The following is a 17,077-nucleotide window of genomic DNA, read 5'->3' as shown; positions in this document are numbered from 1 at the left end:
AAGTTATCGCCCATCATCAAGTTGATCTCCCTGTTTTATGCAGCAGTTTCCTACTAGCTATCTGTTTTACATTTGGTAGTGTATATATGTCAATACTACTATCTCGCTTTGTTCCAGCTTTCCCTTCGCCCCCCACCCCATGTCCTCAAGTCCTTTCTCTGCAACTGCATCTTTACTCTTGCCCTGTCACTGGGTTCATCAGTACCATTTTTTTAGATTCCATATATATGAGTTAGCATACGGTATTTGTTTTTCTCTTTCTGGCTTACTTCACTCTGTATGACAGTCTCCCTGTACATTTTTGATTGTCATGATTTGGCTCCAGGAGAGGTTGCTACTGGCATCTAGTAGGTAGAGGAGATGGATGCTGCTAAACATCTTACAAAGCACAGGGCTACTACCCACAAAGAATTATCTGGCCTCAAATGTGATGAAGTTGAGAGAACCTGAAACAGACTATTCTCCTCTTGAGTTCTTAAAACTGAATTTGTTGGTTGAAACAAAAATTATAGACATGTCTTATAGGCTTTTCAATGGATATAGGTGTATTACTTAAGATAACTTCCATACACAGAGGGAAAGGTACAGGAACATATATGGTGACAAAGTTTCTACATTCTACTCAAAGTGGTAAAATATTGATTCTAAGTACACTGTTAAAATTTAAGTATGTATCAAAAGGTACAAGCTTCCAGTTATAAAATAAATAAGTCCTGGGGATGATTACATAGCATAGCATGGTGACTATAATTAATAATACTGCTTACTGCATTATTGAGAGTTGCTAAGAGAGTAGATTTTAAAAGTTCTCATCACAAGAAAAAAATTGTAACTATGTATGGTGGTGGGTGTTAACTAGACTTATTGTTGGGATCATTTCACAATATATACATATCTTGAATAATTATGTTGTACAGCTGAAATTAATATCATGTTATATGTCAATTATATCTCAATAAATTTTTAAAAAAGTTAAGTATGTGTATTATAATCTCTAGAGACGGCACTAAAATAATTATGTAAAGAGATATAGTAAAGAAACATAATAGGTTAATAATTTTAATTTGCTAAATTTTAGAATGCTAAAAATGTTCAAATGATCCAAAAAAAGTCAGGAATGGGAAAACAGAGGACTAAAAAATAGAGTGAACAAATAGAAAACAAACAGTAAAGTGGTACACCTAAATCCAACCCTATCATGACTACTTTAAATGTAAATGGTCTAAAAAAACCAAGCAACCAACAAACAAAAATTAAGACCATGACCAAACTATATGCTATATACACAAAACTCAGTTCAGGTATAATAATATATATAGGTTAAAAGTAAAAGGATGCAAAAAGATACAACATACACACACTAAGCAAAGAAAGCTGGAATGACTACGTCAGTATCAGACAAAGCAGACTTCAGAGTAAAGGGATAACTAGGGACTTTACAAAATGACAAAAAGAATCAACTCATTAAGAAGAAAACATATGTGTTGGGAATCCCCCAGACCACCCCCAGGTTCAGTGATTCACTAGAAGGACTCGTAGGACCTATCAGTCATACTTGCAGCTAAGATTTATTGCAGTAATGGATACAAAGCAAAATCAGCAAAGGGAAAAGGCACATGGGGTGATGTCCAGAAAAAACCAAAGGAAACTTCCAAGAGTTCTCTCCAGTGGATTCACACAGGATGTGCTTAATTCCTCCATTGATGAGTTGTGACAACACACCTGAAGTTTTGTCTACCAGGGAAGTTCTTTGAGTCTCGAGAAGTTCAGGCTTTTTATAAAGGGTGTGTCATGTAGGCACCCTCTGCCTAGCATGTACCAAAATTCTAGACTCCCAGAAGGAAAATGTGTATTCAGTATAAACTGTATTTTTTATATAAGCAGTTTAGGCACAGTGAGCCACTCTTAATATTTAGGAGTGTTTTATATCAGTATAGGCAATTGTTTACCAGTTAAATTCCCAGATACTAGCCAAGAGCCAACCTTGTAAGCAGGCTTTTCTAAGAATAGCTATCTCAGGACTAATATGGTAAATATTTTTCTGCACAACATAATAATCCAAAAATTTTTTGCACAGTACATTTTTTTATTCTGCATGATTAATACGCAAAATATCCCCACTTCCCTGGAGAAACAGCATCATATCTAAAACACACTTTGATATGCACTGAACAACAGAGCTTCCAAATAAAGTAAGCAAGACAAGACAGAGCTGAAAGGAGAAGTAGATAAATATGCAGTTATAGCTGAAGACTTTAGCATTCTTCTCTGAAAATCTGATAGGACCCTGCAGACAGAAAACCAGCAATAATACAGAAGAACTGAAAAACACCATCAACAAATTGGATCTAATTGACATTTACTGAACACTCAACTCAACATCAGAGTATACATTCTTCTCAAGTGCCCACAGAACATTCACTAAAGTTTATATTCTGGATAATGAGAAAATCTTAAAAATTTTAAAATAATTGAAATTATACAAAGTACACTCTCTGACTATAATGGAATTAAACTATAACTCAGTAACAGAAAGATATCAGAATGATCAACAACACTTGGAATTAAATAACACTTCTAAATAACCCATCAGTCAAAGAGGAAGTCTCAATGGACATTAGCAAATATTTCAAAAGGAACAAAAACACAAACACAAAATATCAAACTTTGTTTGTTATAGCTAAAGTGCTGAGAAGAAATTTATTGTATTAAATGCTTATACTGGAAAATAAGTAAAATTTAAAATCAATACTCTGAGCTTTCAACTGAAGAAGTTAGAAAAAAAGAGCAAAATAAACCAAAGCAAGAAGAAAAAAGGAAATAATAATGATAGAGGAAATCTATAAAATTGGAAACAGAAAAGAGTAGAGAAAATCAACAGGGCCAAAACTGTTTTTCTTGGAAAGATCAATTAAATTGGTAAAACTCTAGTGAGACTGACAAAGAAAAAAGGGAAAAAGATTCAAATTACCAATATCAGAAATGAAAGAAGGGCTTTCATTAAAGACCCCACAGACATTAAATGATACAAAAATACTATTATGCACTCTACATACATATATACAATTATGACTAAGATTAAATCGACCAGTTTCTTAAAACCAAAACCAGCCCAAGATGAAGTAGATATATAACTTATTTCTATGTCCTATTAAAGGAATTGATTTTAATGAGAAATCTTCCAAATGGAAATATCCAGGTCTAGATAGCTTCCCTGGCAAAGTCTATGAATGATTTAAAGGAATATCCCCAGTTTTAACAAACTCTTCCAGAAAATAGAGAAGGAGACAGCACTACCCTGATACCAAAACCAGACAATGACAGTACAAGAAAGTAAAATTAGAGATCATTATCCTTCATAAACATGGATGTTAAAATCCTCAAAAATATTTTGGCAAGTCAAATCCAGCTACAGGAATACCTCAGAGATATTGTGGGTTTGGTTCCACACAGCGCCAATAAAGCAAATATTGCAATAAAGAGAATCACATGAATTTTTTGATTTTCCAGTGCACATAAAAGTTATTTTTACACTATACTGTCATCTATTAAGCACACAATAGCATTATACCTAAAAAACAACATACATGCCTTAATTAAAAAAGTATGCTATTGGAAAAATGGCACTGATAGACTTTCATGACACAGGGTTGCTGTAAACCTCCAATTTACTAAAAAAATGCAATATCTGTGATGCACAATAAAGTGAAGCACAATAAAACGAGGTATACCTATATTTTCAAAACGAATAATACACCATGGCAAAGTAGAGTTTAGCACAGAGATTCAAATCTGGTTCAATATTTGACTATCAATTATGTAACACACCATATTTATAGCTTAAAGAATAAAAAAACACATGGTCATATCATTTGATGCAGAAAAAACCTTTGACAAAATTCAACATCCATTCATAACAACTTGTAATAAATTCATAATACTAGTACTAATAATAAAAACTCTCAGTAAACTAAAAATAGAAGGATATGTCCTTAACTTGATAAGGGGCATCTACAAAAAAGTGTATAGTTAATATCATAAGGCTTTCTCCCTCATATTGGGAGCAAGACAAAGAAGTCTATTCTCACTCCTACTCAACATTGCACTAGAATTCTTAGCTAACATAATAAGGCAAGAAAAATAAATTAAAAGCCTTATAGATTGGAAAGGAAGAAGTAAAACTGTCCCTTTTCACAGACAACATGTAACAGATTTATGTAAGGGATTCTTTGTAATAGACAAAAACACATCTATATATAGAAAATCAATATTTCTATATAATTACAGTAAACAATTGCAAACAGAAGTTAAAAATATCATTTACAATAACCCTAAAAAGATTTAATACTCAGCTATAAATCTAATAACACATGCATAGGATCTATATATGGAAAACTAGAATATGCTGATGAAATAAATCAAAGACCTAAGTAAATGGTAAGACCTATTGTGCTAATGGATTAAAAGGTTCAACATAATAAAGAGGTCAATTTTTCCCAAGTTGCTTTATAAATTTAATGCAATTCCCATCAAAATCCCTGCAGGATATCTTGTAGGTATGGACAAGCTGATTCTAAAATTTATAAGAAAAGGCAAAAGATCAAGAAAAGCCAAAATAATTTTCATGAAGAATAAAATTGGAGGAATTACATTACCCATTATCAAGATTTACCATAAAGATACAGTAGTCAAGACAGTGTGGTATTGGAAAGACAGTGTGGTACTGGCAAGACAGTGTGGTATTGGCAAAGAGATGAACACATTGATTAAGGGAACAGAAGAGAGTCCAAAAATAAGCTTGCTCAAATATGGCCAACTGATATTTGACAAAGTTGCAAAAGCATTTCAACAGAGGATAGTCTTTTCAAAAACATTAATGGAATAATTGGACATCCAAATGCAAAAACCAAACCAAACCAAACCAAACCAAAAAAATCTCATAAAACTTCAACTTAAATTGCACATCATAATTAACAATTAATTTAAAATGGATCATAGATGTATATGTGAACTATAATGTATAAAAGTTTTAGAAGAAAACAATGGAGAAAATCGTTATTAGGCAAAAACTTCTTAGATATGACACCAAAAATACAATTCACAAAAGAAAAAAACCTGCTGAATTAGACTTTGTCAAAATTAAAAATTTTTGCTCTGTGAAATAAATTGCTTAGGGTATGAAAAGAGAAGCTAAGACTGGGAGAAATGACTTACAAATCACAATTTGACAAAGGACATTTATCCAGCCTACATAAAGAACTCTTAAAAGTCAGTGATAAGAAAACAAACTCAATTAAAAATGGAGAAAAGATCTGAACAGGCACTTCACCAGAGAGAATACACAGATGGAAAATTAGCTAATGGAAAGATGCTCAACATTTTCAGCCACTAGGGAAATACAAATTGAAACCACAATGAGATACCTCTACACACAAATGAGGATGGCTAACATAAAAAATACCGACAATAATGAGTACTGATGAGCTTGCAGAACAACTGAAAATCTCATAGATTGCTGGTGGGAATGCAAAATTCCCAAAGCTACTCCGAAACAACTCTGGAAAATTGTGACAGTTTCTTATAACGTTAAACAGGCATTTACCATATGATCCATCAACCCCACTAGTAGGTACTGACCCAAGAGAAAGGAAAGGTTACATTCATACAAAGACTTGTATACAAATGCTTTTAGCTGCTCTATTCATTAATTGTCAAAAGCTGAAAACCACCCAAATGTTCTCCAGTGAATCAATAGGTAAATTGTGGTACAATGGAATACTATTGCATAATAAACAGGAATGGGTCACTGATACACATAGCAACTTAGATTTATCTCCAAAGGGTAATGCTGTTTGAAAGAAACCAGTTTCAAAAGGTCAAATCCTACCTGATTCCATTTATATGACATTCTCAAAAACACAAAATATAGTAATGGAGAACAGACCAGTGGGCTGCTGTGGGTTAAGGGAGGGAGTGGAGGAGGTGTGATTACACAGGAGTGACACCAGGGAAATTTTTTGGAATGATGGAGTTGTGATATATCCTGATTGTGGTGGTGGCCTCACAAATCTACATACATGTTAAAACTCAGAATGTTATCTACCCCAAAAGTCAATTTTATTGTGCTAATTAAAAAATAAAAAAAGTAAAGATACCAATGTTCATTACGGCACTATTTACAATAGCCAGGTCATGGAAGCAACCTAAATGTTCATCAACAGATGGATGGCTAAAGAAGATGTGGTACATATATACAATGGAATATTACTCAACCATAAAAAGGAATGAAATTGGGACGTTTGTAGAGACATGGATGGACCTAGAGAATGTCATACGGAGTGAAGTAAGCCAGAAAGAGAAAAACAAATATCGTATATTAACACATATATGTGGAATCTAGTAAAACGCTAAAGATTAACCAGTTTGCAAGGCAGAAATAGAGACACAGATGTAGAGAACAAACATATGGACATCAAGGGGGGAAAGGGGGGGGCTGGGGTGGAATGAATTTGGAGATTGGGAGTGCCATATATAATTACTAATAAGGAAAAGAGTATAAAATTGTACACTTTAAATATATGCAGTTTATTGTATGTCAATTATATCTCAATAAAAGTTCTTAAAAAAAAAGTAAGGATAAACACTAGAACTATAAAATGGAATTTATAACTTCCAAATCAGCATAAGAAAAAAAAAAAGGTTGGGTGACAAAGAAGACTTCCTCAATCCAACAGCAAGTATGAAAGCTGAAAATATAAGGAAAAATAGCAATGGTAAATAGAAAACACAGAATAAGATGGTATAATATAAATAAAAACAAATATTCCAGGAATCACAGGAGCAGAACTGTGGCCAGGCATGTGGTCATCCCATGGAGGACACTTCCAGCCTCCCTTGCAGATCATGTGGCCACGTGACTGAGTACTTGCCAATGAGAAGTGAGTGTAAGTAGTGTGTGCTAATCCCAGGCCTGGGCTTGTGACATCAGGTGTCCTTGTCCACATTCTCTATTTGCCTTCTCAGTGGTTGAAACCTAGATATGGTGGCAACTGAGCTTCTGCCTTACAGGTGATGCTGATGTGTGGGGTGATGGGATGATGACTAGGATGACCCAGAAGGAGCACAGCTGCCCCACTGACCTGAACCATTTTTCTGTTTAGATGAGAAGGAAACAAATGTCTAAATGTTGAAAGCTGCTGTATTTTGGAGTATCTTTGTTAGGCTACAAAACCTGCCTCCTTGTCTAGGCCCTGAAGGAAGGCAGAGCCAAATCCCAGGCTCCTGCTGGAGGGAGCTGCAGAGTTTCCGGAGCCTTCACATTCGTGTGCCCACCTTCTGCTGTGGGGCCCAAAGCACCTGCAGACTCGGGCCTGTGGTTCCAGACGTCAGCCAGGCCTGACACCGTGGTGACAGGTGGAGATTTTAATGAGGGGAGGGGAGAGGGGCCATCCGGTGGGGCCCCGGGTATAGGCTGGCCCTCTTCTTCTCTGCCTGGGCCCTCTGGATCCCTCCTCAGTAGTGGACACAGTAGAGCTGGACGCTGCCACTGATTCGCAGCTCCCGCAGCTGCTCCAGGGCCTGCTGGCCCAGCCTGGTGGCCCCCAGGCCCTGCCCATTGAGCGCCAGCTTCAGCTCTCCCTCCTGGCACAGGAGCAGCACCTGGGAAGGGAGGGTAGGGGGCTCTGCAGGCTTCAGACCCTCCCTTGCCTGACTGATGCCCCACCCAGCAAGCCCTGATATCTCATTCTCTGTGTCCCGTCAGAGGACACAAAGACTGGACCCGTGGGACACCCAGGGGTGGAAAAGACGGGATTAGGGGCCCAGCTTGTCTTCAGCTCTTATACAAGGATCTTCCCAGGCCATGGCCTCAGGTGCATCATCTGTAGCAGGGGTTGTCGCTCTCCCTGGAGAAGTGGTCTCAACCTCAGCTGCACATTGGAGTCATTAGTGGGGGCTTTTTAATAATGCTGAGGCCAGGGCCCACCCTGATTAATTAAATTGGGGCTTTTGAGCATGGTGTCCCCAGCACAGATCTTCTCGCCCCCAGTGGCTCTGGCTTCCACACCCCCAGGATGTGCTCCCAATCTTCTGGATGGGCATGCAGTTTTGTGCCACCCCAGAGGGACCAGGCATCTTGGCTCTGACCCACCTCGAAGAATCGCTGGGGGTAGAAGAGGAAGGGGGCCAGGATCAGCTTCTTCTGGCCCCAGCGGGAAACCCAGGCCAGAGTTCTGTCAGCAAAGGAAGCCCTGAGCGTCACAGGGATGTGGGCGGCCTCATCCCACAGGCTGAGCGTGAAACTGTGGGAAGGGGCCGAAGAAGTGGTTTGTAGGCTTGCTACGTGGCAGGTGCTATGCTAAGCCTTGATGTCAATGACCCAGGGCTGACTTAACCTATAGAAACGTTCTGGCTGGTGCACGGTATTCCGTACCATTTTCAAAAATTGAGAAATTTGGACTTCCCTGGTGGTGCAGTGGTTGAGAATCCGCCTGCCAATGCAGGGGACATGGGTTCAATCCCTGGGCGGGGAGGATCCAACATGCCGCAGAGCAACTAAGCCTGTGCGCCACAACTACTGAGCGTGCACTCTAGAGCCCACACACCACAACTACTGAAGCCCACAAGCCCTACAGCCTGCATGCCACAACTACTGAGCCCACGTGCCACAACTACTGAAGCCTGAATGCCTAGAGCCCGTGCTCCGCAACAAGAGAAGCCATCATACTGAGGAGCCCACGCACTGCAACAAAGAGTAGCCCCCACTCACCACATCTAGAGAGAAAAATCCTGTGTGCAGCAACAAAAACCCAATGTAGCTGCCCCCCCCAACAAAAATTGAGAAAGTTTATATAAAGAATAGCTTTCAGCTTCTCTTTTAAAATAATCAGAAGATCTGGCATCAGAAGATCTATGGAAATCTTCTTTCCACTTCACTGCATCCCCAACCTGGTGCCTCACTATTTATGTGACCTGCCTGGCCTCTGAGGCCAGGCCCTTGAGAGAGAATTCATGGCCCTTGAAAGAGAAATAAAATCAATTGCTGTGTCACTAAAAATAACCATGTGAATTGAGCTAAGATCTGAACCTAGTCTCCTGTCTCCAAGTTTGGGGAGGAGTGGGGGTTCTTTCGTTCACTGGGAGCTTTTTCATTTTCCCTGTAGGGTGGGATTATCTGTCTCTCTCTTTCTTTCTTTTTTTTTTTTTTTCCGATGGGGGAACTCAGGACTGCAGGCTCAGAGAGGTGTAGTGACTTGCCCAAGACCACAGTTTATAAGAGGCAAAACCAGGAATCCAACCCAGTTGTGCCTGGCTTTGGAGGCCCATACTATCCAGGGCTGTGCTGCACACCTGCCCAGAAGTCACAGGCCTGATCAAGAGCATGCAAGGCAAGGGTTTAGTGAGGTCAATGACTTCAAAAACAAAAACAGAAGGGGATAGGGCAGGGAGGACATAGGGCACTCTCCTTACTCCCCTGCCCCTCCATCAGAAGAATTCTGATATCACCACATGTGTGGACCACTTGCTATGTGCCTGGCACAATTCTACGTATTTACACCATCCCTGAAGCTGGCACTATTTTTATCCCTTTTAACAGACAAGGAAACTAAGGCCCAAAAAAGAAATGTGACTGCTGTGAAGTTGCACAGATTTTGAGTGTCCTCAACACAAGTCAAATCCAGGAAATTTGGCCCAGGAAAGTCATGAAATCCAATGCAATTCCAAAAAGAAGAAAGGGAGGAGGGAAGGAAGGATGGGGGCAAGAAGGAAAGAGAAGAAGGAAAAGAAAAGAAATAAAGAAAGGAAAAGAGAAAGACACTTGTCTAACTGGCTTGGAGCCCACATGTTTGGGAAATGGAGCAGGAGCGCCCCCTGTGGGAAAAGTCAGGCAGCATCCACTTGGTTCCTGAGTCCCTCCAAGTCCCCACCTCCCAGCCCTGGCTTCCTCTTTGGGGTCACCTGGCTAAACCAGGGCACCGTGGGAGGTCACATCCTCTCTCTGGGTCTCAGCCTGTGCCTTTAAAGGACCTTTCCTGAGGCTCCATCTGGGACCTGCAGTGAGAGGCTGGTTGGCTTGATCAGATGCACAGGCAGGGAAGATGCTCCCAGAATTGGAGTTGCTGGTAACATGAAGGTGCGTGAGCCCTGGACCCAATCCCAGATCAGACTTTCACAAGCTCTGTGACCTTGGGCAGCTTACTTCTGCTCTCTGCTCTCCCTGTTTCCTCATCTGGAAGATGGGGATTTAGTAGTGGCGCTGGAGATTAAAGAGGTGATGCTTATGAAGCTTGTGCCTGGCACAGAGATGCTCCTTCCTCCCCTCCTTCTGCATACTTACTCCTTTGGCTGTGGCAATACCAGCCCCCGCACTATGATGACCTGTCCGGGCCAGAGACCCCGGGGAAGGGCACGGGAGCAGGGCACCTCCTGAAGGAACATGGGAGATGATTGACAGGGGGACTCACAAAGGGGCTCAGGGAAGGATACTGCCCCTAGGAGCTGCTTCATGGCCTGCCCTCAGGGCCCAGGGAGACCTGGGGCAGGTTAATCTCTGCCTTCAGGCCTGCAACCAACAGGAGACAGCTCTGCTCATTTATTAAACTGACTGCAGGCCTGCCTCCAGTACTCTGCTCTCCCTGGCCTCCTCCCAACTTGCCCACCCCCCACCCCCAGCTGTGAGCCGCTAATGCTGTACTCCAAACTGTAATGGCTCATTCACTGGTCTGGCTTCCCACCAACTTGTGAGCAGCTGGAGGGCTGGGAATGGCCCTAGAGCCTGGCTCTGGGCCTAGCACAGAACATCAGATAATTGTGTGTGGAATAAATGGAGAAAAGATAAAACAAAGCTGGAGCTTCAGCCTGAAGCGACTGGCCCACCCACAGCTTGCAGTTTCCTATAAAGGGGAAACCCTGATGCTGAGGCCATTTCCCACCAGGTGGGGGCACCCTCCCACCCCTGACGGAGCAGGTGAGGGACTGTCCCTTTGTCAGACTGAGGTGCAAGGTCACTCACCAGCTCAGGGCTCTTCAGCAGGAAAGGCTGTCAAGGAAAGAAAGATGGGACATGGAGACCACATGGTGTTCGCTCAACGAAAAAGAAACTCTTGATATTATTCTTAAAAACTGGGGCTAGTTGGGGTTTGCCCCTCTCAGAGATAATACGGGAAAATGATTGCAGCCGCAGTGGGGCCCTCTTGAATTCAGATGGACACCAGCTCTGGAATAGTGGGAAAGAACTGGGTGGAGGGTCTGTCGTTCACTCTCTGTGTGACTCTGGGCAAGTCCCCAGGCCTCATCTTCCCTTCTTCCCTGCAGGCCAACCCGCTACCTCTCAAGGTTGCTGAGAACTGAAAACTCCAACTAAGACAGATCTTCTGATAGGAAGACTGGGGACCTGCCCATTCTGGGAAGCCAGCCCATCCCATCCTTCCTCTCCAGATGGCTCTGGTGCTGGGAGAGGCAAATCCAGCCTCCCAGGGACTGAGGCTGTATCCATGGCAACCACACAGTGAGGAGCAGTCCAGTGAGTGGCAGATCCCACTGGGGGAGGAGGGAGAGCCAGCGGCTCAGCTGGTATGGCTGGGACCGCAAGGTCCAACCCTGCTCCCAAGAGACTTACGTGTCCAATGGGGTACTCGCTGCCGCCCTCCACAAATGGCTGTTGGGAGAGAGAAGAAGCAATAAGCCAGATTCAGGACCACACAGCCCCAGAGCTCCCGCCTGCCCTGCTGTGCCCAGGAGTGGCAGAGGCCGGCCTTAGCCTTGGTAGCTCCTCCTCTCCCCCAGGCCTTGTCAAAGCTTCTCAAACCTAGCATTTTGAACATGCTGATTCCTGGCATCAGAATCTCTGGTAGTGGGTCCCAGAAATCTGCATTTTTAATCAGCTCCTCAGCCGGGAATGATACAGCTAGTGCTATGTTTGGGCCCCAGGGCTCCACGGCTCCAAGACTCCAAGTCATTTGCCTTCTGGCCCCTGCTCCACACTGACCAGACCCCATGCCCAGGATAGGGTTCTGCTCCAGGCTCTTGGACCCCCCCCTTCTGTGGTCACCTCACCCCCACTCATGTCCAACACCTGGATGGATGCCCTCCACCTTGGCTATAATTGGTGTGACAGGGCTTATCTGGGGCAGGAGGGGGTCCTGGGCCTGTCCAGGCATCAGGGGAAGTCAGAGGCCACTGCCACCTAGGACTCACCCCCAAGGGAACTTACGTTGATGTTCAGGAATCCAACGGCTGTTACCAAGATGTCACCATATATTCCCAAGGTGTCTACACGAGACAGGGGGAGCCGGTAGCGGTAGTGGAGAAAGTGTTGTCCATTTACACTCACCTGGAGAGACAGACAGGGCCGGCTGGGCAGCAGCTGATGTTCCTGAGTCCACACTAACCTACTAGGCATCATGAGTGTGCTAACTGGAATTTTCCTCATTTAACTTCACACCGATTCAATGAGGCAGGCAAGCTTTACAGACAGGTGCCTGTGGCTTGGGGAGCTTAAGTAGCCTCCCTGGAGCTGGGGAGCTGGCAGATGGAGGCACCTTCAATGCCCCTCCTGGCCCCACATTGCCTCTCAGCTGCCCTGCCCCCCAGCCCCCCACCCCACCATCCACAGGTGAGGAGCCTCAGGAGGCAGTGCGACACCCATCCCACAGGTCCCTCTGTCCACTGCCAGCTCCCACCAGCTCCCTCTCCCCTGGAGAAGTCTCAAGATCTTTCTGGCAGGAGATCACATCAGTGGTGAAAGCCTTGAGGCCAAGTTCTCTCTCCCTGTCCCTTCCCCCTCTTCTGTGAGATGGCAAGAATGAAAGTATCCTCTTCATGGGCTGTTGTGAGGATTTAGTGAGCTGGTATTTAATGGCTTAGAACAGTTTCTGGCAAATGCAGGCGCTCTCTAGACACTCCCTGTGATGGTGGCAGCGGTGCCCTCTCCAGGGCCAGCACCATAGGGTCTGCTGAATGCCATCATGTGTTCTGGGCCATGTGGGCCCAGGGCAGCTTGGAACCGGGCTTGCAGCTCCTTGGTTCTCTGGGTACTGGACTCTGTGCCCCATCCCCCCAAATACCCCTTAACACAATGACATGGGGAATTCCGCTGCAGGAAACAGAAGCAGAAGGACACAAGTTCTTGGGACTTCCCTGGTGGCGCAGAGGTTAAGAATCCACCTGCCAGCAAGAATAAAGATGCAGATGTAGAGAACAGACTTGACAGGGGCGGGGTGGGGGTGGGGGGGCGAAGGGGAAGCCGGGATGAAGTGAGAGAATAGCATTGACATATATACACCACCAAATGTAAAATAGATAGCTAGTGGGAAGCTGCTGCATAACACAGGGAGATCAAGTCGATGATAGGTGATAACTTAGAGGGCTGGCATAGGGAAGGTGGGAAGGAGTTGCGGGAGGGAGGGGATATGGGGATATATGTATAAATACAGCTGATTCACTTTGTTGTACAGCAAAAATTGGCACAACAGTGTAAAGCAATTATATTCCAATAAAGAGCTTAAAAAAAAAAAAAAGAATCCACCTGCCAGTGCAGAGGGACATGGGTTCTAGTCCTGGTCCGGGAAGATCCCACATGCCATGCAGCAACTAAGCCTGTGGGCCACAATTACTGAGCCTGTGCTCTACAGCCTGTGAGTCACAACTACTGAAGCCCTCATGTGTGCCGCAACTTCTGAATCCACATGCTCCAACTACTGAAGAGAAGCCACTGCAATGAGAAGCCCACGCACCACAACGAAGAGTCGTCCCTGCTCGTTGCAACTAGAGAGCCCGCATGTAGCAACGAAGACCCAACACAGCCAAAAAAAAAAAAAACGAAAAAAAGGACACAAGTTCTAGACCCCCTGATGTCCCCTCTCACTCACCTTCATCTCCTCATTTCCAAAGAGAAAGAGGATGAGGAAGCTGGCTCCTCTCTGCAGGGCCAGGTGGGGCCACCGGGCCTCGGTTTGCCAGCTCCCATTGTGCAGGGTGTTGCAGATGACGTGGGGCTTGGTGGTGTGGAAGCGAGGGTTGAAGTGGATGGCAATATCTGGCCGGGGGTGCAGGCTGCAGCCGCACTGGAAGTCCACCTGGAACCTGGGGGGAGGTGAGGCTCTCAAAGGGCACCTCGAGTCAGAGACTCCCAGAGACCCCAAGAGCAGAGAGGAAGCCCCATGGAGCACTTCCCTTACCTGCGTGCATTTAGAGGGACCATTCCCTGGAGCATGACCATCTTGCCTGCTCGCAGGCCACCAAAAATTGTGGTAACATAAGGAACCACCTGAACAAGGGGAGAAAACCATCCATATGGGGTTGGAGAAGGGGCCTAGGGACCCCTGTGTCACGGGGGTAGGGAGGGAACAGGAACAAGAAAACTCAACTCTCCCACCTCAAACAGAAAATGTTCTAATGGGGAAATATTAGTTTTCTCTGAAGTGTTCTCTTCCATCTACTCCCCTTTCCTGGACCTTCACACATCAAAGCCATACTGCACGGGGGAGCCAGAGTCAGCCCCACTGCCCAGTTGGAGCACCAGCCCAGCTCCTCTCTCCAGCTCCTAGGGCACTGTCCCCAGTGAGGCTTACTGTCCTCTGGCTGCCACCCTGGCCTCCAGAAGCCAGGACTGTTTCTTGGCCAGAGCCTGGGAACTGGGAGGCAGAAGGGTGGACAAGTTGGGACCTGAGTGCAGGCCCTGATATGGATGCCTGGAGAGATAATGACCCAGCCTACCTTCCAGCTCACCTTTCCCCTGGCATTCCTAAAATACAACGCACACTTTTACTACCCCCAATGCTTTCTGGGGCTGTTTCCTCTGCTCTCCCTCCACCCTGTGAAATCTGACCTTCCAGGCTCTGATACCTTCTCCAAGCATCATCCTTTTTGGTGCTTGAATTATTCCTTCCCTCACCATGGTCTCCTCTGGCGTGGCTAGTCTGGCCCTTGGTCAGCTGGCTTAGAGGGAGCTGTGTGGCTGGCTGCTCATGCTGGAAGGCGCAAGCCCTTCAAAGCCGAAGCCCTGTCTTTCGCTTCTACAGGCTCAGTGCCTGGCCTGGCGCAGCGTGGGCTCTGAAGAGGTGTTTGCAGAATGAATGGAAACCTGCAGCAGGTACACCTTGGGCAGTATCCCAAGACTGGCCCTCATGTGGTGTTCTCCAACTCCCAGCGGCCTTCAGAAGCCTGAAATGCCTAGAAAGAGCTGAGATCCAACAGCGCTGCCTTCCAGGTGGGAGCTCGCAGCTTGCAAAGCAAGGAGCCATTGTAACCTGGGTGGCTGCTTCATTGCATCACTCAGGCACCTGGGGAGGAGTGGGAGACCCCGGCTGTCAGAGCACCGGGCTGGGCTCACCCAGGCTCAGCATGTCAGTCCCTCCCACTTCCCAGGCTTCCGGCCTGTAATTAACTGAGCCAAAGCAGTTCTCCTGGGAGGTGAGGACCAAGTAAAGAGAAAGTGATAATTAGTGCTCATTAGTGGAGGGGTGGAGTCTGCTGGGAGTTCAGCCTTCTGTAAAGCAACTGTAAGGATTCAGGGAGCCTGCAGGGCACTGAGCCAAAGGAGGGATGGAGGAAACCCTAGTCCTATCTCTGACTTGGAAGTTCTGACCTGGCTTCCAGGCTGGAGATGAGATTGCCCTTCCTAGGTGATCAAGATCCCCCCAGTGATACCACGCACTCCCCCAGACCCTCCTAGCTACTCATTGTGCAGTAGGCGACAGCACTGTGTATCCAGGCTCTACTACTTTTAAAAAGCAAGGACCCTGTGAAACCAACAGTCGTTAACACACAAGTGGGAATGAGCTGTCAGCCACTTTGCTAAGCTCAGGAGGGCCTTCCAGAGCCCAATGGCAGGGGCCAGGGAAAACAGAGCCCACGACCGAGGGCCTCTCCAGCCCCCCACCTGGGAGAAAGGGCCCAGCTGGAAGGGGGAGCTGAGACCCAGGAGGTTCCAGACCTGAGTGGCTGCTCACCGGGTGGAAGACTGGTGGCTGCAGGATGAAAGTGTCAGGAAGCGGGTCCAGTTTTTCTCCAGGTGACATGGTGGGGGGTGTGGGGCACCTCCAACTTGGGCTGCAGATCCTGATTCCAGGAGCCCTGCCCCCACTGGACTGACTCACCTGTCCCAGCCAGATCCTAAGGGCCTGGCACAGCTCTCTCAGCTGTCAGTCTCACCTGCACCCGCAGGGTCCTTCTAATGGCGCTTGGAGCAGGTTTGGGAGCGCAGCTGTCCAGCGCCCCACCCCAGCTCCAGCCCCACTGGCTGGACTGGGTGTCAGCAAAAATCCATGTCCGGGGTGGAGAAACTTGTAACTAACCCTCAGGGTCTGAAACACCGCGCCCTGTTGCAGAGTGAAGCCCGAGGCTGGCTCCTTTGGGGCCAGAGGCGGTTTGTGGTTTCCAGGGCTGCAGCCTGAGCCCTCCAGGAGGCAGAGGCGGGAGTGATGGTACACGTGGGCAGGTCCCAGGAGAAGCCCCACCCCCAGCTTCCTGGGCACCAATGAGTGGCTTCTCCTCCCCTTCCCTCCCCACGAAAGGTTTCTGTCTCTCTCCCTCATTTCCCTGCCTCTTTCCCCACTCTTCTCCCTTTGACAAGTTATATAGTCCTTTGGGCTTGATTTCAGCACTGGCTGGAAATGCCTGGGCCCAGCTGGGGTCACAAAAAAGTGGGATGGGGAGAGGTGAGAAAGGGCAGGGAGAGAGGAGACTTTTTTAGGCTCAGAAAAGGCAGTGGTGGGCAGTGGGGAGCACACAGCTGCACCAAAGGAGAACTGGGTTCTTGCTCAGCTTCTGCTCTAATGTGCTGTGTGCCCTGGGACAAGTCACTTATCCTCTCTGGGGACTCCTTTGATATTCTGTATATAGAAAGGGTGATCACACTGGTGTGTCTCCTGTCTCAAAGGGAGATCTGTGACTGGGGGTGGGTCTGGATTTCTGTGCTTTTGTTTTTTTTTTCCAAGCTCTCCTATGATCCTCTGGACTGGAATCATTCCAGTTCTGGTTTAAATAAGACTTTCCCTTTAAAAAGCAGCACAACCTCTCAACTTTATCCGGAGTTGGGAGGCCCCAGGATCTGACCACATTGTCAGGCTTGGCAGCA

The 17,077-nt window shown here is 45.8% G+C and overlaps 1 protein-coding gene across 1 annotated transcript; it reads right to left on the bottom strand.

Annotated features, from left to right (window-relative positions):
- Positions 1–7,408: 7,408 nt before the first annotated feature.
- On the bottom strand, positions 7,409–16,091 carry LGALS12 (galectin 12). The gene is made up of 9 exons (XM_057729101.1): positions 15,951–16,091; positions 14,178–14,266; positions 13,869–14,082; positions 12,212–12,331; positions 11,618–11,656; positions 11,012–11,038; positions 10,337–10,425; positions 8,150–8,300; positions 7,409–7,659 (listed from the first exon to the last, which is right to left on the bottom strand). The coding sequence occupies exons 1-9, from the start codon at positions 16,017–16,019 to the stop codon at positions 7,513–7,515; spliced, it is 945 nt and encodes a 314-aa protein (XP_057585084.1). The 5' UTR covers positions 16,020–16,091; the 3' UTR covers positions 7,409–7,512.
- Between the last annotated feature and the right edge of the window lie 986 nt (positions 16,092–17,077).

The sequence above is a fragment of the Hippopotamus amphibius genome, chromosome 3 (genome assembly GCF_030028045.1).
Source record: "Hippopotamus amphibius kiboko isolate mHipAmp2 chromosome 3, mHipAmp2.hap2, whole genome shotgun sequence".
Lineage (NCBI taxonomy): Eukaryota > Metazoa > Chordata > Mammalia > Artiodactyla > Hippopotamidae > Hippopotamus > Hippopotamus amphibius.
The sequence above is the reverse complement of the archived record's forward strand: the minus strand, read 5'-3'. Positions and strand labels throughout refer to the sequence as shown.